This window comes from Tenrec ecaudatus, chromosome 2 (assembly GCF_050624435.1).
Source record: "Tenrec ecaudatus isolate mTenEca1 chromosome 2, mTenEca1.hap1, whole genome shotgun sequence".
Taxonomy (NCBI): Eukaryota; Metazoa; Chordata; class Mammalia; order Afrosoricida; family Tenrecidae; genus Tenrec; species Tenrec ecaudatus.
This window is the reverse complement of record NC_134531.1, coordinates 218,841,108-218,868,962: the sequence shown is the minus strand read 5'-3', so window position 1 is coordinate 218,868,962 and position 27,855 is coordinate 218,841,108. Positions and strand designations below refer to the sequence as shown.

General features: G+C 49.1%; 1 protein-coding gene and 1 non-coding gene across 3 annotated transcripts in view; one reads left to right on the top strand and one right to left on the bottom strand.

Annotated features, from left to right (window-relative positions):
- Positions 1-27,855, top strand: part of DOP1B (DOP1 leucine zipper like protein B) — a 168,869-nt gene that overhangs the window by 97,741 nt on the left and 43,273 nt on the right. For both annotated transcript variants that reach the window (XM_075542318.1, XM_075542317.1), the window contains exons 14-21: positions 2,801-3,485; positions 4,959-5,230; positions 17,426-17,578; positions 17,749-17,849; positions 19,781-19,971; positions 22,231-23,869; positions 24,572-24,683; positions 25,392-25,580. In XM_075542318.1, the coding sequence (XP_075398433.1) occupies positions 2,801-3,485; positions 4,959-5,230; positions 17,426-17,578; positions 17,749-17,849; positions 19,781-19,971; positions 22,231-23,869; positions 24,572-24,683; positions 25,392-25,580 (3,342 nt within the window). The remainder of the gene's footprint in view (positions 1-2,800; positions 3,486-4,958; positions 5,231-17,425; positions 17,579-17,748; positions 17,850-19,780; positions 19,972-22,230; positions 23,870-24,571; positions 24,684-25,391; positions 25,581-27,855) is intronic.
- LOC142441679 (small nucleolar RNA U13) lies at positions 25,889-25,990 on the bottom strand. Its single transcript, XR_012783034.1, has one exon. It is a non-coding gene; the product is annotated as a small nucleolar RNA U13 (small nucleolar RNA).

Genomic DNA, 27,855 nt, shown 5'->3' with positions numbered 1-27,855 from the left:
CGCATGCCCATGTGGATTCTGACAGTGTAATTGAAGATGACATTCCAGAGAGGGCAAAGCGGAAGAGCCTGTGAAATGGTCCATTGTTGGGCTTCTGGGCAGGAGAGAGGAATGAGGAATGTGGAGCGCAGGGCCTTTTGAGGGCAGAGAACCTATTCTGCAGGCTGCTGTTGCAGTGGACACATAACACGATGCACCTGTCCAAACCCACAGACCGTACAACCCCATGGTCGCCCACGGACTTGTCTTAATAGGACCTGGTCAACGTGGGTCCCTAGCTGTGTACTGCAGGAGCCCAAGGGGCTCATTAGAAGAGAAGCAGCGTGTAGGAGGGAGAAGGGCAGGCGGGAATTCTCTGTGCTTTCTGTATAACCTCTGTGGACCTAAAGGTGCCCATAGAATAAAATCCTTTTTAAAAGAAAAGGTTTAAACGATAGGAGGGGGAGGGGCTTCAAAAAGCTCCTGGGAGGAAATTGTCTTGAAAGATAGTGGAATTTTCCCACAAACTCTTTTCAGCCCCCTTGTGTACTCGTAAGCATTAAACCAAACCTATCACCATTGAGTTGGTTCCAACCCACAGTGATCCTGGAGCACAGAGTAGAGCTGCCCCCACAGGGTTTCCTAGGCAACTGTCCATATGCTTGGTGCAGTGGACAGCCAGTCAGGTCAGTGAAAAAGAGGAAGACCTTCAGGAGACGGATGGACCAGTGGCTGCCACGATTGTGAGGATGGTGCTGGGCTGCCCTTGTTTCCTTCTGTGGTACATGGAGTGGCTGTGAGTGGAAACCGGCTGAACAGGCCAGGATAGCCATCCTTCTGGAAGCCGACTGCACGTCTCTTTCTCACAGGGCTGCCGGTATGTGCAAACAGCTGACCTGGTGGTTAGCAGCCAAGTGTATAACCACTGTACTGCCAGGGCCACTTTTTTTTAAATACAAAGGATCTTCAAAGACTTATGGAAACATTCCAATTTTTCCATGAACTTTTTTTTTCAATGTAAGAACATTCATTTATTAAGTCTGAAAAGGGACAAAAACCACACAAAGACACAGACACATCTTCTGGATGAGGGAGGCATTTGCACAGAGTCTGAACGGCATCCAAGGATTCACCGTCAGGACAGTGGTTAGGCATAAAACAAAGGAAGCTGTCACAGACTTATGATTGGTGGCAATTCGATCCCTCACGGTTATAGGTAGGACTACAGAAGTGGGATCAAGGCCGTGATTGGGACATGTATATCATGTTAGATAAAAGAGCTTATATGCTTGAAGGCCTTCCTCCACCAGACTCCTTAAATATGAGCATAGAAAATAATTAAAATCAAAGTATATATGAGCAAAGAGAATTTGTCCGCATATACTCTCTCCCTGGTTCTCAGTTTCCCACACCATACTTAAGTTTCTCACACCTGTACGTAAACACATACAAGTAACTTGAGATTATCCACCACTATGCGGCTTGTATGGATTCTCATTTAAATGTTTGGGGATATCTCTCCATACTGATCTGTCGGGAGGTTTTAATATATGCAGAAGAGTCTGTGGTCAGATTTATGCTTTCTCCAGCTCTCTTCCATTGATGTTAGTGAGCTTGTTTCCACCTCCTCACTGGGATGAACAGTGGTCTCCAGCTTCCCAGTGCAGACAGTGAAACCCAAGAAACGCATGCTCCTTTTAAACGTGGGGAGCTGTGGGCAAATGGCCCTCCAGAAAGACAGTGACAGTCATGGTCCCCCAAACCACTTGAGGACCGCCTGGCTTGTTTGGGGAGACCTGTTCAGCACAGTGGCAGGTGAGAGGGCACTGGCGAGCATGTCCGCTTTGCGCCCTGGTTCATGTTTGGAGGCACAAGAACTTCCTAACAGGACTTGAATCCCAACTTAAAGTCTAATCGCTGATTTGCTACCTTATGTTAGAAATGTATTCCTTTGGGGGTCTAGCTATATTAGCTGTTGGAGAAGTAAAACCATGAAGCAGATTTAAGATGCCTAATGTAAGCATCACACAGTCTATATACGTAAATAACTGTAGGCTCCAAAATTTGCATAACAGTCTCTGATTCTTCCCTACAGAGCAGTGCACATGGTGAGAGTTTCAAATTCAATGTCAGGTCATTTAAGCAACAGTGTAGGCAAAAAAAAAAGTGGTTCCTTGAAAGTTAAAGGGTCATCACTCTGGACAAGTCACAAATACATATATTTTAAACAAACAGTTTGTTCAAGCTTTCTCCTCGGGTCTTATTTTTTCGTACCTTTCCTTGACACTCAGTTTAACAATTGATTTTTTAAACTCCTTTATTGAACCCTGAAAGGGCTTAAGTAAGTCCTCTGAAGTCGCCCCAAAAGCAGGAGCCCCCGTGTGTCAGTGGTTACGTGTAGGGCCGGGAACTGCAAGGTCAGCAGTTGGAAACCAAAGAGGAGGCTTTCTACCCCCGTAAAGAGATACAACCAGGGAGACCTACAGGGCCAGTTATACCGTGTCCTGTAGAGTCTCTGAGTCGGAGTCCACTCGGTGGCGGTGAGTTTGGTTTTGCTTGCTTGCTTGTTTTGAGCTTCAAAAGCCAGCTTCCACAGAGAGCATGGGCCTGGCAGCCTTCTCTTTGTTCTGTCTCGCCCTCCCCTCTCCTCTCCTTTGTGTGTCTCCTCCCTTTTGTTATGTACTTTGATCCAGGGCCCATGTTCTCACAGATAGTTGGACTTCCATTCCCAGGAAGCACACCCTCACGGTTTGCCCGATTTCACCAGTACGGAAGCCCTTGCTCTTACAAAACATGCAGTGCAAGTTTTCATTTCCCGCAGAGTCCAGCGAAAGGCGACAGCGAGGAGATCATTTTGGAAACCCAGGCTGTGATTCCAGGCGACGAAGACACGCCGTTTCCACCACTGAAGTCCGAGGACAGTGGGATTGGGCTGAGCGCGTCGTCGCCGGAACTCTCGGAGCACCTGCGTGTGCCCCGGGTCTCCCGAGGGAGGGACGATGTGTGGAAACAGGGTGGGAGCATGCAGCAGACCTTCCACCGCATCCAGGAGCTCATCGCCAACTTTGCCAACAAGCACATTTTTGGGGTCCCACTCACAGCCTCTGGAGAAGAAGGCAAGTCAGAAGAGCCGGCAGGCAAGAGGGACAAGAGCGGGACACGGGACGCCATCTTGGGGGACGCCAGCAGGAAGAACTCATGGGACGCCAAGGCCATCACCGTGCCCCAGTTCAAGCAGATGCTTGCCGACTTGTTCACGGTCCGAGGTTCTCCGTTCAAGACGAAAAGCCCGGCGTCGCCGTCGTCTTTGTCCAGTAGCCCTGGCAGGAGAAAGGAGGGAGAGTGGGACGTTGCCCAGGTGGTCATTGACCTGGAGGGCTCTCAGGAGGAGTGCAGGGAGGCCTTTGCCGCCGCCTGCCACCTGCTGGTGGAATATGCCACCTTCCCCGTCTACCTGTCCGAGGAGGAGATGGAGCAGGTTTGCCAGACACTCTTCCAGCCTCTCGGTGAGACAGCGGCCTCATATCAAGTCTCTCTGTCTCTTTCCATAAAGCCAGCCCCCACGCATAACACTGTTCATGAGACACAGGACGCTGCCTGGTCCAGTGCCGCCTCTGAGGCCTGTTGTGGATCGGACCACTGTGACCCGTCAGGTTTTCACTGGCCGATTCTTCAGAAGTGGACCAGCAGACCTTTCTTTCCCGGTACCACTTACAGGAGTGATGTTTACAGACCTGCTAAAACCACCTTTCCCAAGAAGGGGCTCTTGATCACACCTCGCTCTTGCAGCGTTTCAGTCATTGTGTAGGTGGTTCATTCGTGTCTCACTGCATTCCAAGTGGTTAAGGGGCTGAGCTGCTGATTTTAGATCTTGGGTGAGCGGCCCTGCGGTGCTTAACACCAATCTGTTGGCCTATTTGGCCGATTCCATGAAGATTTATATAAGGCAGTGGGCATTTAAAAGAGCGAAAGAGGCAAGGAGGGGAAAAGGAAAGACTGCTTAGATTGGTGGAAAGTGGGCAAAAAAACCTCCTCTCCTGCTGTCATTACTCTCATGTGGAGCTGGTCTCTTGGCCCATGTTAGCTGCAAATGATACTTGGGAGAACGTTTCGAATGGATACATCCAGGGTATTTTCATTCTTTTAAAGCCAATCCCAGAGCGGTAGGACCCAGGTTCCGTGCAGGGAACCTGCTCCCAACCAATGTCATTCATGGGCGGCCACCACCTGTCCACCAGGGGGCGGGGGGCTTGTGTGTTGCTGTGATGCTGAACAGTTTCACTGGCACTTCGCAATGAAGCTGGGCCAAGAAGAAAGGCCCGATGGTCTGTTTCCAAAAGCAAGCCAATGAAAACCTGTGGGTCACAGTGATACGATCTACACACTCCCATGGAGACGGCACAGGGCCAGGTAGCATCCTATCGCCTTGTACGTTGGGTCCCCATGAGTCGGGGGCCAACTCCATGGCAGTCACCTACCACGTATAGCATGTCCCCTACTGCAGAGAGAGCCTCCAGAAGCACATTTTGAACTCTGTCCCCCAGAATGTGAATTTCAGTGTAAGTAAATAGTGAAAAGCAAACAGTCCCACCAGAAAATATTTAGAATCATCCATAAGCCCTTAGACCAGTGGTTCTCAACTTGGGGGTCGATTCATAACAGTAGCAAAATTACAGTTATGAAGCAGCAATGAAAATAATTTTGGGGTCACCATAACATGAACTGTATTAATGGGCCGTGGCATTAGGAAGGCTGAGAACCACTGCCTTAGACTGAGATGTGCGGTTTTGGATACTCTGACAAGCATACGACACACCCCAGGCCCCGTTTTTCCCTCTGGCCTGAAAGATGAAGGCTTGTCCATGAGCCCTGCCAGGAGTGGGCACATTGCTGACCAGGAGACTTCTGTGTTGGGAGGGCACCCTGGCCCGTGGTGCTGTTTGTTTCACGTGTGATTTCTCTGGCCCACTCCCTTCCAGGACAGTGCGACTCCAGTTTCCCACCATGGCTGAAAGCCCTCATGACAATTGGCTGCTGCGTGACTGACTGCTACCTGCAGAACGTGGCCATCTCCACGCTGCTGGAGGTGATCAACCACTCCCAGTCCCTAGCACTCGTGATCCAGGACAAGATGAAACGCTATAAAACCTCTGGACACAACCCGTTTTTCGGCAAGCTGCAGATGGTCACTGTCCCTTCGATTGCTCCAGGGATCTTGAAAGTCGTGGCGGAGAAAACAGACTTCTACCAGGTATTTCCCAGGTCTTCCCAGATAGTGTGTTCAATCCTTGGGTGGCAGCTGCCAGCCGAGACAAGGAATATGGCGGCTCTGGTACCATTCAGAGCCACTGCCTTGTCTGTCTCTGATGTCAGGCCCTTGGCCCAATTGCCGGCCCTGCAGTGGGTATTCAGTAAATACTTGAGTTCCGTTTTAGGCTTGCCAGACATCACCTGTGAGGAAGGCTTTTTAATTCTCTAAACACACAGTAAAAGGAGCCCTGGTGGCATAGTGGTTACACTTTGGGCTCCAAACCCCATGGTTGGCGGTTCAAAACCACCAGCAGCTCTGAAGGAGAAAGTTGGTTTCGAAGCCCCCCCGGGAGGGTTGCTATGAGTCAGTATTGACTCGATGGCAGTGAGTAAACAAATAGCAAGAGGGCGGGCCCTAATGTGTTAAGCTGAAAGGCTTTGAGGTGATCGAGCCTCAGTAAAGCATCTCAAAGCTCACTGTAATTATTTGTCAAGTTGAAAAAACTGCTGAAGAGAGTGTGCAAGTTTTGTCCATCTTGCCTTGGGGACAAACTATGAAAATAGCTTAGAATGAGGCTTTGTAGGTTTCCTTTGATTACAAGAAACTGAAAGCTGTTTCAGTTAGTGATAAGATTGAAGTTCATGGTGAAAATGAAGGATAAAACCAAACCAAACCTGTCTCTGTCAACTTGGCTCTTTATGGCTCCATAGGGCTTTACTGTAGAACTGCTCCATAGGACTCTCCTGTAGACCTGCTCCATAGGGCTCTCCTGTAGAACAGCTCCATAGGACTCTCCTGTAGACCTGCTCCATAGCACTTACCTATAGAACTGCTCCATAGGGCTTTCCTGTAGAACTGCTCCATAGGCTTTCCTATAGAACTGCTCCATAGGGCCTTCCTATAGAACTGCTCCATAGGGCTTTCCTGTAGAACTACTCCATAGGACTTACCTGTAGAACTGCTCCATAGGACTCTCCTGTAGAACTGCTCCATAGGGCTTTCCTATAGAACTGTTCCATAGGACTTACCTGTAGAACTGCTCGATAGGACTTACCTGTAGAACTGCTCCATAGGGCTTTCCTGTAGACCTGCTGCTCCGTAGGGCTTTCCTGTAGAACTGCTGCTCCATAGGACTTTCCTGTAGCACTGCTCCATAGGGCCTTCCTATAGAACTGCTCCATAGGACTTTCCTATAGAACTGCTCCATAGGACTCTCCTATAGAACTGCTCCATAGGGCTTTCCTGTAGACCTGCTGCTCCATAGGGCTTTCCTGTAGAACTGCTGCTCCATAGGACTTTCCTGTAGCACTGCTCCATAGGGCCTTCCTATAGAACTGCTCCATAGGACTTTCCTATAGAACTGCTCCATAGGGCTTTCCTGTAGAACTGCTCCATAGGGCTCTCCTGTAGAACAGCTCCATAGGACTCTCCTGTAGACCTGCTCCATAGCACTTACCTATAGAACTGCTCCATAGGGCTTTCCTGTAGAACTGCTCCATAGGCTTTCCTATAGAACTGCTACTTAGGGTTTTCCTGTAGAACTGCTCCATAGGACTTTTCTATAGAACTGCTCCATAGGACTTTCTTGGCTGGAAGCTTTGTGGAAGCAGATTTCCAGGCCTTTCTTACAAAACACAGCCAGATGGAAACAGTCCGATCAATTCCAAGGGCAGGAATGGAATATAGCTGGCTCTCCTGGCATCTAGCCTGGGAAATTGTTAGACTATGGGGCTGCACCTCCCTGGGCACATCTGCTGACTACCAACCAGGCTTTACCTCACACTTGGTTGTCACCTTGGCTGGAAATCTGCCATAAAACCCTTAAGCTTGGTTCCCATAGCTGATGTCTCTTACATCTCTTTCTTATTAATTATGAACATCTTCTGGGCACCCTATTCTGCTTGTCCCATCCTTGGTGGCACTGATGGTTTCTAAGGGACAGGAGGTCATGTGGTACAGAGATGTGCCTACTTAAGGGGTGTGTGGAATGTTAAATATTATGAAGGTTTCCTTCATGGGATAGGACAGCAGACACCCTGAAGAGTCGGAGACACCCAGGGGTTTTATTAGGCCTTCAGAAATTGTGTGTGTTGTTGTTTGCTTAGTGACTTGGCTGGATGGTAGTGGAGACTGTGTTTTTCTGCCATGATAAGCCATTGACTGTCCTTTGAGAGTGTAGCCTTGGACGGGCAGTCTTGCACAGGCTCTGAGGTTGACAGTGGTTTTAGCAGGGCCATCTCTCCAAGCACTCTATTGTGATTGGCAGAGTCTTGAGGTACAGATCACTCCACACAACCTGGTGGCACCCCGGGTTAAGCATTGGGCTACTTAAGAAAAGGAATGCCATTCAAGCCCACCAGCCACACTGAGAAGAATGTGAATTTTTTGCATGTGAATGGAGAGCTCTATAAATGTCTGTCAGGTCCAGTCACCTGTTTAGCTCTGTAGCCTCCTTGCTGAGCTTCTTTCCCAGTGATCTATCTTTCACTGATAGTGTATTAAAGTCACCTACTATGATTGTTGAGCCTGTGATTTCTTTTATCATCTTTTGAATAGTTTGACAAATGTTGCTGGTCTCTCATTAGGCACTTGTAAATTTATTATGCTCACTGGTTCCTGGTCTACTGATCCTTTGAGCATTATATAGTGCCCATCCTTATCTCTTGTTATGGTTTGCACCTTCAAGTCAATTTTGTCAGAGATTAGGATTGCAACCCCTGCTTTTTTTAAGTTGCTGTTTGCCTGGAATATTTTCCACCAGTCTTTTATTCTTAGTATATTTTTGTCTGCAAGCTTTAGCTGTATCTCTTGCAGACAACAAATTGATGGGTTATGTTTTCTGAGCAAGTCTGCTAACCTTTGTCTTTTAATGGATCAGTTCAAGCTGTTGACATTCAGAGTTATTAGCTCCATCTGCGGATTCATTGTTATCATCTTGTAATTTTTGTGTTGGGTATTTCCTATCTTCCTTCATATCAGTGCTGTTTATGTGGGGGCTTCATTCTTGTCTTCTCTTCCCTCTGAGGCAGTGTTATCTTAGTAGTTGTTTTTCACGCATTGACTCCTGGATGGAGTTGTGCTACTATGGCAGCCTCCTGCTTGTGTTTCATGGATGTTGGTCTTCTGACCACAGTGAATTGCCAAGGATTTTCTGCAGGTTTGTGTGTCTTATGGCTTATTTCTTTTGAGTTTTTCCTTCTCTGGGAAGACTCTGACCTTACTGTCTATCTTAATAGATAATTTGGCAGGATAAGTGATTCTGAGGTTGGCATTTTTTTTCTTTCTTTCAGTTTTCTGAAGATGTTACTCCACTCTCTCCTCTTTATGTTATCTGCTGATAGGTCTGAGCATATTCTTATCTGAGCATCTTTGTATGTGACTGTGTTTTGCTGCCCTTAAGATTTTCTCTTTTTCTGTGAAGTTGGATAATTTGACTATTATGTATCTCGGTGAATTCTTCCTGGGTTTAATCTAATTGGTATCCTCTCTGCTTCCTGTATGAATGTCTGCTTCCCATTCATTAAGGTGGGGAAGTTTTCTTACAGAAATTCCCTCACTAACTTAGCTGTAGACTTCTTCATTGTGTCTTGTTCTGGTAAGCCAATTATTTGAATATTGTTCTTTTCATAGCATCTGTCATTGTTCTTAGGGTTTCTTCTGCCTCTTTGGTGATCTTGTTTAATTGTCTTTCTTGTTTGACTGTCTTTCCGGTTTGTTGAAGTCTACTTGATTGATTGTCCTCAAGGTCACTAGTGATTTTATACCTCTTCTAGTCTGTTGGTGAGATCCAGTTTATCTTGTTTTTTGCTTCTGGTACCTCATCCATTAGTTCTTGTATTTCCCTTTGATGCATGGACTTAATCCCCTCTATCGTGGACTTCATCTTCTGTCATTGTGTCCTTATTCTGCATTGCTTCCCTCATATCCTGTACTACTCCAAGCAGCATTCTGAAGATTTCTTTGGGTGGCAGATCAACATCTGTTTCTTCTATGAGCATCTGTTGGGTTTAGGACTTCCTGTGAGCTTGCATTTTGTTTTTCTTGTTGAGGATGTTGGGGTATGTTGCTGTCTGCATGTTGTTTTTTAAGAACTTGGTACCACGTTCCTGGGAGACCAAGGAGCCCTGAGCTCTTTCTCTGTAATACTGGTAAGAGTGGTTTCGAGGACTACCTGGGACCTACTATGGTGGTGGATCAGACTTCAGTGTAAGCTTGGTGCCATGAGAACTCTGGCTGGTGGCTTACCAGCCACACTGAGGCAGAAAGATGAGGCTGTCTACTACCAGAAAGATGTCCAGTCTCTGAAACCCTATGGAACAGTTCCACTCCACTGCAGGGTTGGTATGATTCAGACTGAACTTGATGACAGTGGGTTTTGCAGGTGGAATTTTTGAGACAAGTCTTTGAGAGTCATTCTGAGCCAGAAGGGCTCTCCCTGGCTGTCTCTTGCCCTAGACCTCTCTGGGAAACTAGTAGCATTAGGTTTAACTTGTACAGTCTTGGGACTGCCAGCCTCCTCCAAATGGCAGACAGATCTCCATTGATCCCAGAGTGCTCTACAGCTTGATCTTCACCACAATCTGTGCCTAATAGTCATTTCCCCTAAGAAATCAACAGGGCCCTCTGCTCTGCCCTGCCTTGCCCCTGGGAAGATGTCTAAGCCTCTTCCCTGGAGCTGAGGAGGGTAACAATAGTCCACCTCTCTTGGAGTGACAGCCCCTTCAGGGTGGTGGCCTCTCCAACAGTGGAACCATGGGTCACAAGGGGCATTGGGATTCCAATAGTTTGGGGTAGATTCTCTGCCTAAGCAAGGGGGCTGAGCAGGAAGTAGGGGACTGACTGAGTGGGAACAGACTCATCAACAATTTAACATCTGCCACATGGATCAGGGATGGCAGAGGGAAGAAGAAATGCTGGCATCTGCCCCTTCCCTCAGAAGCCTGGGGGAAGATATAGGGAAGATCGCATGTTCTTCAGGCAGATCCACCTGGAATTGAGTTTCTGTCTAGCTGAACTGGGCAGTGGTGAGAGAACAAGTCACCACCAGTCAAGTGCCACAGTTTCTTCTGGTTCTTAACAAATCTTGAGTCAGTTGTCTTCTTCTGCTGTATGCCATGGGAACCACTTTCAGAGACATGAAATAGTTGAGATTTGTCGTAGGAGAAAAACCACTGAGACCCTAAATGAAAATTTAGAGAATATACTCGAAATCAGAGGGGCATTCCAATGGGAAACTACTAACATATGTGAAAACACGGTAATTTCAGAGAGTGGGTCCTGAGCAGGGATAGATGGAGGGCCAGGAACAGCTTGTAATAAAGCCATTGATTGGTTCAGCATTTCCCAAAGCAGGTGACACTGCCACCTGTGGGGGTGCTGAAATGCCCAAGGGAAGGGGATGTGGCAAAAGCAGATATTCACACTTTTTCTTGGGTTATGGGCTAGAATACAAACATTTCTCATTTCCAGAGGTCACTGAATAACTTTTTTTATTAAGCAGTAGGCCAAGTAAGTTTTGGAGCCTAAGGATTGGTTAGTCTTTTATTTTGAGGTCCCAAAAAGAAGGGTTACAGAAATTGCAGAAGGTGTCTTGTAAATACAAATGCTTAAGTAAGTTTAAATAGCCACAGTCACAAATCTTTGAGGTGGGATTATGAAATATCACTGGTTGATGTTTAAACACCTGTAGCAAGATACCCCAGTGTCTGTGATACCCACTGTAGTACCAGACCCGCATTTCCCAGACACTGCTTGTTCATGCAGAACTTTAAATCATCTAAGACACGTTAGAGAAGCCTGGCTGTCAAACCCTGCTCTTTATCACACCCTTGTCATAAAGAGCTATTTCTCAGACCCACTTGATCCAAAAGATAGCTGTCCAGATTTCCATCTTCATAGTGTGTCTTCCTCAATCTCTCTTGACCACAAAGAGAAGTCAGTCTGTGTGCTGGTGGAAGGTCTAAGTGGATGCTGTGCTGTGCGCCTAGGCAAACGTGGACTCCTGGGCAGGCATGGTAACACGTGTTTAACTCATTAAAAATTGAGTTCCTTCAGTCATCTAGTTCTTGCCAAAAGTCTTCATGCACTTCTCACTTACAATTTTTAAAGGGCTTACAGCAGTGTGAGTCCTTTGTCAGGGAGGGTCCACAGAGGCCCTCACGCAGCCATCCCAGCTTACCCTGACCCCCGTGTGGTGGAGCCACCAACAGCGCTAAGTCGTGTGGGACCTCATTCAGTTGTCCTCCGCTCTCCTTACTGGTGCTCCCCCTCCTCTCTCTACCAAAGTTGGCTCAGCCTGCAGATCTTGCACCCACAACATTTGATCCCAGGAATAGCTCCATGTGAGGCAACAGTGATTCCCTAATCTGTTGATAGGAGTTTAGGCACCAGCAGGAAAAGAATGTTGACAACTACTTGGAATAAACTACTGTTGTCATTATTGTAGCTGTTACTTGCTGTCAGAACCCCATGTGTGAAGAACAGACTAGAACTATTCTCTGTAGAGTTTTCAAGGCAGTGACCTTCTGGAAGCAGCCCTCCCGGCCTCTCTTCTGAGGTACCTCCAGGTGGGTTTGAACTGCCAGTCTTTCGACGACTAGTTGAATACTTACCTGACTCCTCAGAAAGTGTTTGGACAAGGTGAAAAGGAGCAGTGTTACTGCTCTCCCCTTGTTCTGGTAATGTAGGAAAAACTTTACAACACTTTCTGAAGCCTTGGTTTCTCTTTCCATTCATATTTCATAAATGCCTGTGTAACTCCTCCCCTGGCTCGGCAGTGTGCTTCTCTCCACTCGTTAGACAGTTCTCCAGCACTGGGGCAGCATGCCTGGGCTTGCCCGTGTTGCAAATGCTGAGGCTGGAAAAGGTGCTGAAGCCAGTTCCAGTAGCCCAGGACATGGCAGTTTCCAGAACCAAGGGGTGGAAGCTGGCGTGACACCATTCACTATTACTCCTAGTGATCCACTTGCAGCATTTTTGCTTCCTGTCTCAGAAATTTTATGGGCTTCAGGCCTGGAGATCCTGGTCCTGAAGGAAGAAACTCTCCCACATGGAAACACAGCACAGATTCCACTGAACTGGCAACTGAGAATGATCCCTGGCTACTTTGGGCTTCTCATGCCTCTGGATCAACAGGTCAGGAAGGATGTCACTGTACTGAGTGGTGTGTTTGATCCTGATTACCAAGGAGAAATTGGACTGGTGCTACATAATGGAGGTAAAGAAGAACATGTCTGGAATCCAGGAGATCCCATAGACCGTCTTATAGTACAACCATGTCCTGTGATTATTTAAATGGTCAATTACAGCAACGTAATCCTGACAGGACATCTAATGACCAGACCCCTCGGAAATGAAGGTCTGGGTCACCCCACTAGGCAAAAAACCACAGCCAGCTGAGGTGCTTGCTGAGGGCAAAGATAATGCAGAATGGGTAGTAGAGGAAGGTAGTTCTACCTATTAGTTACGACCATGTGATTAATTGCAAAAACAAGGTTTGTGTTGTCAGATTATTTACTTTACATGTGCTCATTGAATATCTTACTTTGTTCATGTATGATGTATCAGATACAAATGACTCAGTTCAACTCATGAGGGTGCTGGGTGCAAGTCAAGGAAGCAGACAGCTGAGCCTTCTGTAGAGCAATAGAGGCAGTCCGGCTACGGGCAGCAAACAGCAGGGCAGGCCTCCAACAGTCATACAGGTGGCAGGGTCTGACAGTCCCCAGCTCAAGTGATGGGCAGCTAGCCTTTTCTTTATTCCCACAGAACAGCTCACATAACAGTGTTCCCACTGCTGCCGAGACTACAGTTGGATATCCTAACTATGTCACTGTTGTTGTCTCTAGCACATGGCAGCCCCACGTGTAATAAAACAAAATGTTGCCTGGGTCCTGCATCGTCTTCGTGGTTATTGTTAATCACACATGTTTTATGATGATCCGATGGGATTTTTATTGGCTAATTTTCAGAAGTACATCACCATTTGTTTCTTCCTAGTCTTAGAGAGAAGACGATGTGGTCATGTAGGACATATTGGGAAACTGGACCAGAAAAAGAAGGTTTTTTTACCTACAATGTGCCTAAAATACTGTAATGGAAGAGTCGTCCATGTCTTCTGTAATGTGGAAGAAGCCCCTAGGTGGGAGGGTGTGGGGAGCACCCTCCTTCTGAGCTTCACCTTATTGGGCCTCCTTTGACTTAGAGAGGGGCCGCAGCAGGCCTCAGATCCCAGAGGTCTCAAAAGCTAGGGTCAGGGCTAGACGGATGGAGAGCAAGGTCAGCGGCCTGTATGGTTTGTGGCCTTAGAGCGAGGCATCTCCACGTGTGAAATCAGGGCTGGGGTTGTTGCCTTGGAGCTGACACGCGCTGGCGACATAGTATCCAGTTCACAGAAACCCAGCCAGCTGACTCTGCCTCTTGGCAGCGCTACGGGTGACAGAGTGGGGCTGCGTACCATAGGGTCTTCTTCCTTCCTTCCATTCTGTTTTAACTTTCTGCTATGAATTAGGTGATGGTTTATAAACTGTAGTTTTACACTCAGTAATTCATACACATTCTGAATCAACTCACCCACTGCCACCCCCTTAATGTCCCATGGATTATCCCACTTTCTCCCTCTTTCCTGTTTCCATTCTTCCTCCGTTCCTAATCTTCTGAAGTTTGTCATGAGGTACATGCTGCCCTTTGGATCTTAAATGGTTGATTATTCTACCGGGGAGTGAGTTCCATTCTGGACAGGGCCGTAGACTGGGGTGGGGTCCACTAGTCTGACATGACAACTAAGCCTGATCTCTTTTATGATTTTGAGTTCTGGTCCATGTTTTTCTTCCACTCTGTCCAGGACCTTCTAATGTGATCCCTTTCAGAGCTGGGCCCCATCTGGTTCTTCTGGCCTCAGGGTTGTGGAGACCGATGTTTGCTCGGTCTGTTAGTCCACTGGGTAGTTTCCGTGTGTCTTTCTATTTTCTTCACTCTTCTTTTCCCTGCATGGGGAAAGACCAATAGTTACACCTTCGACGACAGCTCACAGGCTTGTAAAACCCATCACCACCCACCAAAGTGGGATGTAGAACATGGTCTTACATGACACGTTATGCCAGTTGGCTTTGGTGGCCCCGAAGACTATGGTCCTGGCCTGCCAGGTTCAGCAGTTCATTCCCTCAAGATGCTTGGTCACGTATAAGACGTTTTCATAACGGTGACTGGAGGGTTCCAGCTCCACCGGTTTCCAACAGCCAGTTTTTCAGAATGAGATCGGCAAGTGTTTCTTCTGTATGGACGACAACTTCCAACCTTTCAGTTGGCAGCCGAATGGGCTCCATGCTAACCCTTAGTACCAGCAAGGGAGAGGGAGTCAAAGTGAGCTCAAGACTAGGTGCCCTTGGTTGCAAATCCATGAGACTTCCTAGCCGGCACATTTCAGTGAGGGGGGTGCGGGGGAGTGCCTGGTGCTGGTGCAGAGTGAGGCTGACACTGTGTTTCAAAGAGGATTTCAGCCACAGACAGTCTGGCTTCTGAGTGATGCCCTTTCTGAAAGCAATGTTAAGGTCTGAGCCTGGTCAGTAACCTCCAAGTTTAAACTTTCCATGTAGAAAGTTGCCTCTTATCTAGGTGTGTTATTCCGGGTAGACTAGAGAAATCCAGGGAGACTCGTGTGTAAGAGAGAGTTTTATATCAAAGAGAAATTGTGTATTAAGAAAACATCCCAGCCCAGTCTGGATCATGTCCATAAGTCCAATATTAGCCCATATGTCTGATACCAGTCAATGAGTTCCTCTTCAGACTCACGCACCACATGCAATGACACCGAGTGCAGGAAGGCCCCAGGCCAGTGGGTGGGAAGTCTTTTGGATCCAGTGTGAGTGGAAGTATCTCAGCGCTGGTGTGGATCTCCACAGGGCTCCTCCAGCTTCAGGGCTCTGGCTCCATCTGAATGACTGTCAGCAGGAATGTCTCTCAGGAAGTGAGTGTATCTGGTCCCAGTCAGCTATTTCTCTCCCTCACGCCTCCAAATGAGGGCAGCAACATGTGACCTGATTGACAGGCCAGACTCCACCCCTTCACAGTTGACATCAGATTATATAGCTACCACACTAGGATATGCAAATGCATAGAGACAAAAGATAACTAGTAGTGGCCGTGGTTTGGGAAGAGGGCAAGTGAAGCATTATGCTGAAGGGGTGCATTTCTGTTTAGGGTAATGAACATTTTTGAAAATACAGAAGAAGCTTCAAAAAGTTTGTAGAAAAATACACAAACTTTCAAGCCCCTGGTAATTTAGTGGCAATAGTTAGGCTATGTGGTGATTGTAATTAGTGCCAAAGACTTGTATCTTTTCAATAGTATATTTTCAATAGTTTCAGTGAATTGTATATTTTCATGACAGTCACATGCATAAACCAGTTGCTTGTGTTACATGCAGGCAGTCCATAGGTTACACAAATACCTGAATTGTGGACAACCAAGACATATGAACCAACCCCTTGAAGCCATTATATTAAACACTCAAGATGGATAACAAACAGGGGAGATGTGCATCAAAGCATTATTATTATTAATTACTATTTGTGTTAGGCCGGTTTGACTAGAGAAACAAATCCAGGGACGCTTATATGTGTAAGAGAAAGCTTTATATCAAGAAGTAATTAAGATGTCAAACAAACATCCCAGCGCAGTCCAGATCAAGTCCATAAGTCTAATACTACTCCATAAATCCAATTGATACTAGTCCATACATCCCTCTCTGGACTCATGCAGCCACGCCCAATGATGAAAAATGCTGAAAGATCATGGGCTGTTGGGCGCAAAGTCTTGCAGCTCTAATGGCTGCGGACGCATCTCCAGGGCCCTGGCTACTATCAGCGTGGCATGAAGTGGCTTGCCACAGGAAGGTGACTCAGAGAGAGAGGCCCACCTCCAGAGAGCCATTTATCTCGGTCACTCTCCAATCAATCTACAACCTGATGGACAGGCTAAACTCCACCCTCATGTTCCTGTTTGCCCAAAGAACCTACGTGTCACATTATTCTTGTTGTTATTATTACTGTATCATGTTAAAGATGTTTCTGTGTATCCAGAAGTGTTTCTGTAATGTTCTATATGCCTAGAAAGGTGCACTATATAATAAGACAGACATTTGACTAACTGATGTTAGACATGACTGTACCTAACGTCTGACTTACATACAAATTCAGCTAAAGACAAACTCAGGCAGAACCTGCTGTGTCCAGCTACAGAACTATTACAATTTTAAAAATTATTTTATTGGGCTTGTACAACTCATCAAAATCCATACATGGATCTATTGTGTCAAGTACATTTTTACATTGGTTGCCATCATCATATTCAAAATATTTTCTTTCTTCTTGAGCCCTTGGTATCAGCTCCTCATTTTTTGCCCTCCCTCCTCCACCCTCCCTCCCTCATGAACCCTTGATAATTTATTAATTTTTTTTCATGTCTTACACTGTTCAATGTCTCCTTTCACTCACTTTTTGTTGCCCATCCCCCAGGGAGGGGGTTGTATGTAGATCATTGTGATCGCTTTCCCTTTTCTCCCCCCCCACCTTCCCCTTCCCCTCCTGGTATGGCTACTCTCAATATTGGTCCTGAGGGGTTTACCTGTCCTGGATTCACTGTGTTTCCAGCTCTTATCTTTACCAGTGTACAACCTCTGGTCTAGCCAGATTTGTAAGGTAGAATTGGGGTTATGATAGTGGGAGGCGAGGGGGAGAGAGGAAGCATTAAAGAACTAGATGAAAGTTGTATGTTTCATCGTTGCTACGCTGCACCCTGACGGGCTGGTCTCCTCCCATTGACCGTTCTGTAAGGGGATGTCCAATTGCCTACAGATGGGTTTTGGGTCTCTAGTCTGCACATCCCCTCATTCACAACGATAATGATTTTTTGCAGAACTAATACAATTTAAGAACTGGAAAAGTGGTTAAAGTGGAAACTTTTGTGATATGTATTTTGAGGTGCTACAGAGTCTTTTTTAACAGTTGCCTGTTGCTGGAATGAACCGTGGCGGGGATTTGGTCTAGCTTGTCTTTTGGTGTTCCATGTTGTACTGGGGGCACTCACGTAGCAGGTACAGGTGGAAGCCTGCACGCTGAGGCTGGTCTGATGTGAGGGGGATGAGGTACTCATAGCCCCAGCTGACCTGCTCTCCCATCTGCCCTCTCGTTGCCGCAGAGGGTGGGCCGTGTGCTTTGGAGCCAGCTGAATAAAGAGACGCGGGAGCACCACATCACCTGTGTAGAACTGTTCTACCGGCTGCACTGCCTGGCTCCATCGGCCAACATCTGCGAGGACATCATCTGCCATGCCCTCTTGGACCCGGACAAGGTGAGGGTAGCAGCCCGGTACCCTGCCCTGCTGTTGCTCCCGAGATGGGCTGATCGGCCAACTCTGGACCCTGACTCCTGCCAAGTCTCCACATCAAAATGGGGTCACTCTGACTGGGCAACAGCGCCCAGTGAGCAAACCCGGGTCCTCACGTTTATTTCCACACACAGGGGACACGGTTGGAAGCGCTCTTCAGGTTTTCCGTGATCTGGCACCTGACGAGAGAGATCCAGGGCAGCCGAGTCACCTCGCACAATCGCTCCTTCGATAGGTAAGGCAGTCTGTGTTGTCATTGATCCTGGAGATGAAGGACGTTTGCAGAGGCTCTGTGTTAACATGCTGGACTGGGAGCCGGGGGGTGGGGGGGGGGGAGAGTGGAGATGTATAATTGAGGGCATGGCCTATGTTCTTCATCTATACCATGACCCCTGACATGACTTTCTTCTGCCTGGCACGTGTGAGTACACGTGAGAGATTGTCTTCATCTAGCGGGGAAGGGAGGAGGCCAGACCCGCATCGGAACACAAACCCCACCACCGCGAGGGAACCATGAGAGGAGATAGAATGTGCCAGACCTCGGGTGCAGTGGTGGTATCTGGAGTATAAACAATCTTCAGGCCACCTGCTGCCCACTTAGGATGTGAGACTTTTAATGCAGAGAGATTCTTCAACTTGTTTTTGTTTATTTAATACTAACCTTATGTGAATCGGGCAGAGGTTTACAGAACAGATTCCAGTCAACATTTGGTAAGCATTTTTTTCCTGGTTGTTGATTCGAATTTCTGTAAGGTAATACCACTTATCCTAATTCCTCCCTGTGTTTCCCTTTTCCGAGCCTCCTCCTCTCCTAACCCCTCTGAACGCTGCCCTGCCCTGCCCTGCCCAGCCCTGCCCATACACAAAGCAAAGTTATGAATACTTCTTAGGCACACCCACCTCCTTAAGGAACTGAGCCACTGGGCCTAGGGGATCGGGACCAGAGTTCCAAGGAACCCCAAAGTCTGCGGGCAAAGAGAGTGTTCTACCTGTGATCTTGGCAAGTAGTGACTGGGGCTTTAAAAGCTCCTGAGCAACCATGTAATGTATAACCACTGGTCTCCCCTGCCCGGAGGAGAGAAGAGTGATGGAAATCCAAAGCCCTCTGGAAACGGCCTGATGAACCACACAAACACCAGTCTCCGCATGCCTGAGACCAGGACTGTAGGGTTCCCAGTTACCACCAACAGCTGCCCTGCAAAGAATCACATGAAGAGGTCAAGACAGGGTGGGAGAAAACATGGGCCAGAACCCCAAACCTTAAAAGAGAATGGCATACTGTTTGGATGGAGATGGAAAGAACCCTCAAGACCAAGGGCCTGACTCAATCACCCTTCAGGTCTGGCACTGAACTCATTCCTGAGGTAGAGGAACCTATCAGTGAAGATCCAAGGAACAGCATTTACCCAACGACAAAGTTGAGAGGGCTAGGAAAGCAGGGATGGAGACAGGAAAAGGGAGAACAGGTGACAGCGCCTTGAGGGGAAGCAGAAGTACACTGTGTATGGATTGTTGCATGAAAGACTGATGACCATCTGCCCTGCAAACCTCCACCTCGTTCTCCATGGAAAGGTTTAAATAAATAAATGAAACCAACGTTGTCCAGGTGGAGTACGAAGAAATATAAGGTAGCTCATTACTGACTTGATATCGATTACATATTAAAATGTTAAGATATACTGCGTTAAGTAATATACATTAATTAAAATGTTTTAAAGCCCCCTGGCCCATCTTTGGGAGGAAGGGGGACTTTCTACTCCCATCAACAGGCACAGTCTCAGAAACGGACAGGGCAGTTCCACCCTGCCCCAGAGGGTCGCTGTGAGTCGGCATGCAGCTCCACAGCAGTGGGTTTGGTGTTTGGTTTGGGGCCCATCTTTGGAACTGCAGGTGGAGGGCCAGGCATGCCGTCTGAGAGAGCTGGTGGCTGAGTCCGATGCCTGGCCCCCACTCCCCGAGTCAGAGGCAGCCGGTTCAGGACAAGGCCTGGCCATGGGGATCTCACGAGCTCCCAGGTGATTCGCACATCATAAGGCAAGGCCTCTCCCTAAGGGCCATCCTTCTCATTCAGTACCGCCTGTCTGCTGCCTGCTTCAGTCTTAGCATGGGGACCAGCAGAGTGGCGGGGGAGATGAAGTGATGTGGTTGTGCGGGTCCCACCCACAGGTCCTTGTTTGTCGTGCTGGACAGCCTGACCTGCTCAGATGGCGCCATTGGCGCGGCAGCCCAGGGCTGGCTGGTGCGGGCACTCTCCCTCGGGGACGTGGCACGTATTCTTGAGCCCGTGCTCCTGCTGCTGCTCCAGCCCAAGACCCAGAGGACCTCCATCCACTGCCTCAAGCAGGAGAACTCAACTGGTGAGTGCCAGGCTGTCCCCAAAGTAGTGAGCAGGGTGGACCTCAGGAACCCGAGTCACGTGCCTTCCACGTGAGGGACACAGGTTCGATTTCCAGCCAGGGCACCTCATATACAACCACCGTCCATCTGTCAGGGGAGGCCAGGGTGTTGCTCTGATGCTCATGAGTTTCAGCAGACGCAGAAGGCCTGGTAGCCTCCACAGGGCACCCCCTTACTGCTTTCTCTAATCGCTATTTTCTAAGCCACCAGGAAAGGTCTGCTACTTGCTCACAAGCAGAACTTCTGTACTCTGCTGTTTCGTTCCCCTGGAAGAAGCTAGATATGGACAGCTGACCTGTGTACCCCTGGGGAAATCTGTCTTTCAAAATTCCTGTGCATGTCAGGCAGCTTCTCTGATTTCTAATACCTTAATCAGTCCTCCTTGCTGATCTAGCTGTGCATACATGGGCTAGGTAAATTGAAGACTGCACCCTAAACATGTGTGGCAGTGCCAAAGGCTTTCCCAGAGACCTGGGCCACTTGAAAGCGCTCTGCGAATTGCATGTGCGGAGTACAGATTGCAAATGTGTATTTCTTCAAAGTTAAAACACCAGTTGAACAACACAAGGGCAAGTCCTTTGTAATGCCAGCTGCCAGCTCATGACTCGTCGTGCTTTGGCAGCTACTCTCTCAGCCTTTCTCTGCACAGAGAGCTGCATAGTGCAGGTGCTCTTGTTACCTGCCATCCAGTTGCCCCCGACTCATGGCAGCCTCCAGTACATCCTGCCTTACCTTTGTCTGTGATGGGTTGCAGATTGGACTGGGGTGACCCGGAGGGCTTCATCTCATTAGTCTATGTCCGGGCCTTTCGTCCTAGTCAGTCTCGGTCTGGAAGCTCCACTGTAACCTGTGAGTGCCATAGCAACCCTCAAGCCTCCACTGACTGACAGGCAGTGGGTAGGCATGAGGTGCATTGGCAGGGAATCAAACTGGGGCCTCTCGCATGGAGGCTGGGAAACCTACCACTGAACCAACACTGCCTCTGTTTCATAAACTCTCTCTCTTAAATCAAGGCACCCTGCTAGCAGTGGGTTATGCACTGGCCTGCTAACCCCAAGGCCAGCAGTTTCAATCCCCCAACCACGCTAGGAGAGGAAGATGAGACTTTCCCTTTCCATAAAGATTTACAGACTTGGAAACCCCAAGAGGCAATTCGACTCTGTCCTGTAGGGTTGCTACGAGTCAAAATTGACTCAAGGACAGTGAGTTTTTGTCTTTGTTCTGTTTTCTCACATGAGCTCATCTTAGGCATCCTGTTCTACAGCTGCTGTCCATGTGTTTATTTTTACTTCATATACTTATATCCTGCACTGTTGTACATCACTGCTGTGTTAGTCCGGGTAGACTAGAGAAACAAATCCAGGGAGACGCATATGTGTATACGAGAGAGTTTTATATAAAGGGTAATTGTACATTAAGAAAGCATCCCAACCCAGTCCAATCCAAGCCCATAAGTCCAATATTAGCAGCTATGTCCAATACTAATCTATAAAGTCCTCGTGAAACACATGTGGCTTCTCCAGCTCAGGGCACTAGCGTGGTTCCATGGGTCTTGTCAGCTGCAATGTCTCCCAGGGAGTGGACTGAGAGAGAATCTGCCTCCCACTTACAAGCAGGAAATACCAGCATTCCCAGAATTCTTAGGCGAAGACTATGCCCACACTGAGGCCTCATTGGCTATGGCCTGATTGACAGTGTAGACTCCACCCCTTCACTCTTAATCCTCTCAAGTCCCAATTGACACCAGATGATGTAACCACCACAACTACCTAGAGAGACATCTTTTTAAAACCTAGGGACTAGTAGCCTGTTGCCTACGTGAACCATGATTTTCCATAGCCTTCTGTCTGGGCATGTTATTCGCCTCGCATTTTCTCTTGAGACGTGATGTTTCAGTGAATACCCTTATCATTATTAAAACTTTGAAACCCTTCTGCTGGCATTTCTGGCAATACACTTCTTGACAGGGATCCCCTTAGGCACACCCTCCCCCTAAAAACAGGTGCATAATTTTCAACTTGCCTCCCTTAGAGGTTGTGGTGTTTATATTTCTCAGGACATTAATTAAATCGCCATTTTTAACCATCCATTCACTCTGCTGACTGCCGTGTCTTTGTTTCATACTGAAATGTTCTTTTTAAAAGTGGTCGGTCAAGCTCTAAGACCAAGCCCACACGATCCTCCAGGTCTCTTAAAGCCCTGGTCGCTTTGATTTCCAGAGGACCTGCACCGCTGGTTCAACAGGAAGAACAACTCCTTCAAGGACGCCTGCCTTGAAGAGGCCCCTGGGCTTCTGGAAGGTGGCACCGAGGAGAGCCTGCCCCTGAGTCAGTTCACCACCGTGGATCGCGAGGCCATCTGGGCGGAGGTGGAGAAGGAGCCCGAGAAGTGTTCGCCGCCCGGCGAGCTGACCGAGGACGACCTCCCGTACTACGTGGAGCTGCCGGACGGGTCCACCGCACCCGGTGCCCAGGACAGCAGCGAGCACACGGAGTCCGCAGACACGAGTTCGGGCCACACAGACAGCGAGAACACGTCCTCCTTCTCGTCCCCGTCCCATGACCCTCGAGACCTGAGCAGCGATGAGAACTGCTGCGCCCCGCTCCCCGCAGTCGGCAGGGCCTACGCCAAGCGCCCCGCCCTGCTGGCCGCCTTCCAGTTGGAGCACTCGAAGCCCAGTGCCAAGTTGGGCCTGGTGCGCGCGGACTCGGACAAGACGCAGGCCTCCGAGTCGCTGTCCAGCGACGAGGAGGCCGACCTGGAGCTGCAGGCGCTCACTACGTCCCGGCTGCTGAAGCAGCAGCGGGCACGGCAGCAGACGCTCGAGGCGCTGTTCAAGCACATCCTGCTCTACCTGCAGCCCTACGACTCCCGGCGGGTCCTCTACGCCTTCTCCGTGCTGGAGGCCGTGCTCAAGACCAACCCCAAGGAGTTCATCGAGGCCGTGTCGCGGACCAGCATGGACACCAGCTCCACCGCGCACCTGAACCTCATCTCCAACCTCCTCGCCCGCCACCAGGAGGCCCTCGTGGGCCAGAGTTTCTACGGGAAGCTGCAGACGCAGTCCCCCAACGTGTGTCCGCACTCGCTGTTGATCGAGATCCTCACCTACCTGTGCCTGAGCTTCCTGCGCTCCTACTACCCCTGCTACCTGAAGGTCTCCCACCGGGACATCCTGGGCAACCGGGACGTGCAGGTGAAAAGCGTAGAGGTCCTCATCCGTGTGATGGCGCAGCTGGTCTCCACGGCCAAGTCTTCGGAAGGGAAGAACGTGGACTTTATCCACAGCCTGCTGCAGAGGTGCAAAGTGCAGGAGTTCGTGCTGCTCTCCCTCTCCGCCTCCATGTACACGAGCCAGAAACGCTACGGCCTGGCCACCTGCGAGCGCGGCCGGGCGCAGCCGGCGGACTGCCTCTTGGAGGAGAGCCTCATCAACCTGGGCCAGGACCAGATCTGGAGCGAGCACCCGCTGCAGATCGAGCTGCTCAAGCTCCTGCAGGTGCTCATCGTCCTGGAGCACCACCTGGGCCAGGCCCAAGAGGAGGCCGAGAACCAGCCCGAGCTGTCCCGGGAGTGGCGGCGGGCCCTCAGCTTCCAGCAGGCCATCAGTGCCCTGCAGTACGTGCAGCCACACCCCCTCACCTCCCAGGGCCTGCTGGTCTCCGCAGTGGTGCGGGGCCTGCAGCCCGCCTACGGCTACGGCATGCACCCAGCCTGGGTCAGCTTGGTCACGCACTCCCTGCCGTACTTCGGGAAGTCCCTGGGCTGGACAGTGGCACCCTTCCTGGTGCAGATTTGCAAGAACTTGGATGAGCTGGTCAAGCAGTATGAAAGCGAGTCTGTGAAGCTCACCGTCAGGTACGCTGGCCTCCCCTCTGCTGTTGTCGGCTGACTTCTCCAGTTGGTTCCAGCTCATGGTGACCCCGGGTCTTACAGAGTAGACTGCCCTATAGGGTCCTCTTACCTACCTTTATGACACCCGGTCACCAGATCTTTCTTCCGTGTTCTCTGCTGGCTGGAGGCAAACCACCCACCTTGCGGTTACCAGCCCAGCAAAAACCCAGGGCCCCATGCGACCCCTGTGGTGCAGCATGATGCTGGTAATGACGGCTTTGGCACTGCAGAGGTGCCAGCTAGATGGCCACTTCGCTAGAAACAGAAACCTACTTAGCTTGTTGAGGGTTGAAGGGCAAAGCGGGAATGATCAACGGGAATCACTGTCCAGGACATTCTAAAACGATTTCCCCCGTGCAACTAGGTATGTAGCAGAGGCCAAAGACATTCCCCGTTGTTAGGCAATTTCCTTCTAAGGGGCTCTGTTCATTTCAGAGAAGGCTGTCTGCCCCGTGAGCTGCTTCCATCTAGGGTGGCAAGCTACGGTGGCCCACCATACCAACTGATGGTTCCCGCGGCAGGCCTTCCTGGTTAATTTGAGGTTATGTGAATTTTACCGCAGTTTTTGTTTAAAGGGGGGAGCAGGGGGGAAGACCCCAAAAACAAAAGACTGCAAACTCATTCTTAAAATGTCTCAAAGCCCGTTTTACATTCCTTTCCCCAAAGCACGACCTCCAAGAGGGAAAACATGTCTCCGGATTACCCGCTCACTCTCTTGGAAGGTCTCACCACCATCAGTCACTTCTGCCTTCTGGAACAACCCAACCAAAGCAAAAAGGTGAGCTCGCTTTCCCGGCTTCGCTGTGTTGCTCAGTGTACGCTGGGTGAGGACTGTTCCCAGCCCAGGCCCTGGCCTGCACCGGTAACTGCTTCTTCCTGCTGGTACCCGCCAGAGCTCCATCCGCTCTTGCCCACTGTTTCCTCGGCGGCAGGCTGGTAAAACGTGGGGTCCCTTGTTTGGTGCGAAGCTTATGTTCATCTCACTTCCGCAGCTTTTTAAATTTACCCTCGTGGTGTCTGGAATCCGCCTCGTTGTTTGTTGTGAGGTGCCGGCAATCAGTTCCAACTCATAGCGACCCTGTGCACAAGAGCAAAACACCACCCAGCCCTGCACCAGCCTCACAATTTTCTCATGCTGGTGCCCATTGTTGGAGCCACTGTGTCCATCCATCTCGCCCAGGGCTTTTTGCTGCCCTGAACCATCCTACCCTCTCTGAGATTAGGTTTCAGAATCCAGCTCGTGCCCTGTTGGTAGAACTGAACATTTGTATAATGCTCAAGTTCCAGATGTCTCCCTTGAAGAGGAAACAGTGGGTTGCCATTAGGTGCACAGGGAAGCAACCCTGCTGCTTGGCCCCCACGTGTACCGCATGCTTCAGATGGGAGCTCAGCTCCCCACACTGGACCCCACCAGCACGACCACCCTTAGAGAGGGGAGCTATTCCATAGGCCCGGATGCTCGTCCCAGCCCACTCTCATCTTGTAGAGCGCTGCAGCAAGTGACCCCACCAGCCTGAGGAACGCCAAGAACGCCATCCTGGAAGAGTTGCCGAGAATCGTCAACACCATGGCCCTGCTCTGGAACGTGCTCAGGAAGGAAGAGGCTCAGAAGAGACCTGTTGACCTCCTTGGGGCCACCAAAGGCTCCTCCTCCGTGTACTTCAAAACCACCAAAGTAAGTGTCCTTCCTCAGGGCCGCAGTATGGCCTGGGTTGTCCTGCCCCGCCGACAGTTAACCTGTGTGAGGAGGGGCTCCGACACGCGCGTGGACAAATGGACCCCAAAGATGCCGGAAGTTATCTCCTGAACTTTTTTAAGCACACCCCCCCATACACGAATATGTACACAAGTAACCAAAGAAAGGGGACTCAGTGAGACCCACATCAAAAGGTAACTAGAAACAGACGTTTCCAGGTTGCTTCCTTTAAAAAAATTTTTTTTTAAATACCTTCTATTGGGGGCTCTTACCTCCCTCTTTTTCCATGTCAGATGGTGATGTGCCAGTTTCATAACAAGGATTGGGGAGGCACATAGCACACAAACACGTGAAGGCCCAATCATCATACGTATGAACCGGAAAAGGATCTCTTCCGTCTCTTATCACAATCCGTGCATTCCTCCAGTGAGTCAAGCACCTTTGCACATATGCCATCATCATCACTTTCAAAGGAGTCTCTTCCCACTTAAGCTCCCGATATCAGCTCCCCATTTCTTCCCCCTCCCTTCCCCGCCAGCCCTCCCTCATAAGCCCTTGATAAGTTATACATTATTATTTCCATATCTTATATCGTCCTCCATCGCCCTCACCCACTTTCCTATTATTTGTCCCCCTGGGAGGGTGTTCTAGATTGATTCTTGTGATCAATTCCCTCTTCCTTCCCCCACCCCCCTTAATCCAGGTTGCTGCTTATGAATCCATTTTCTAACCCTTTGGGGAACCAGAGGGCACACTAATATGTTTTTTTCTGTGCACACAACCTCCCCTACTACCACCACCCCCCAAAAATGTGTTTCAGCTTGGTGAGTTGGTAGCAACCTACTTTCTTGGCTTTCTCCCCTTGCTTAAGTTTGTTGTTGTTGTTGTTGTTATGACTTCTCTTCCATGGTTTATTAAGCTGTGTTTTGAAAATAGCCACAAATTAGATGTCTGGGTTCTGGCAACATGAATAGCCAACTTCCTTGTTGTTCTCTAAAAGCTCATTAATAGCGCAGCTGATCTTGGTGCTCTGGTTTTCATGATGAGGTTGGCACGTGCGCAAGTCAGGGTGATACACTGGGGGCCCTGAGGGGTTGATTCGACCTGAAGACCCAGAGTTTGTGCGGCACCCTCCCTCTCTCCTTTTAACTGCCGGAGCCTTGCAGGCTGGGCACAAGGCACAAGACTTCGCTTGCAGTGCTGACTCAGCTCCCTGGAGCCCTGTCCCTCAGCCAGAAGTGTGACGCCAGGCATCCTCCAAAGGGCTCTGCCTGTAACAGGTTATTTCATCCTCAGGCTAACTGTCTGAGGCAGGAGCTCTCATCCCCTGATTACAGGTGTGGGATTCTTTGTCCACGCTTGCACCTGTATTAGTGGGTGAGCTGGGTTGAGACTTGGGCAGCCTGACGCCCAAAGTTGCATGCTATTAGTACTGCAGTGCACAGACAGCCTCCAGAATGTTCGGTAGGCAACTGACCACATTTCAAACAGACCTACCTAAGGGCCTACCTAAAGTACATGTCTGCTCTTAAAATGAGGCAGAAAACCCCTGGGTACTTAACCTCTCTGAACCTCTGTTTCTTCATCTGGAAAATGTGACTGTGATTAGTATCCCACCTTGGGTTGATACCAAAAGGAATCCAGGTGGTTTAGTGAGTTACACATTGGGCTCCTAATCACAAGATCACCAGTTCAAAACCATCAGGTGCTCTGCAGAAGAAAGATGAGGCTTTCTATTCCCATAAAGAGTTACAGTCTTCATATCAATGTGAATGGTCAGGGGAGAGGTTGTGTGCACAGAAAAAAAAACACATTAGTGTACCCTGTGGTTCCCCAAAGGGATAGAAAATGGATTCATAAGAAGCAACCTGGATTAGCGGGAGGGTGGAGACCCAAAGCCCATCTGTAGACAATTGGACATCTCCTTACTGAAGGGTCACAAGGAAGAGATGAGCCAGTCAGGGTGCATTATAGCACCAATGAAACATTACAACTTTCCTCTAGTTCTCTAATGCTTCCTCCCCTCCATCATGACCCCCATTCTACCTAACAAATTCATGCACACTGGTACAGATAAGAGTCAAAACACAAGGAAGCCAGGACAGATAAATCCCTCAGGACAATAATGAGAGTAGTGATACCAGGAGGGTAAGGGTAAGGTGGGAGGAGAACGGGGGAACTGATAACAATGATCGACATATAACCCACCCACCCCCCACCCAGGGGGACAACAACAGAAAAGTAGATGGAAAAC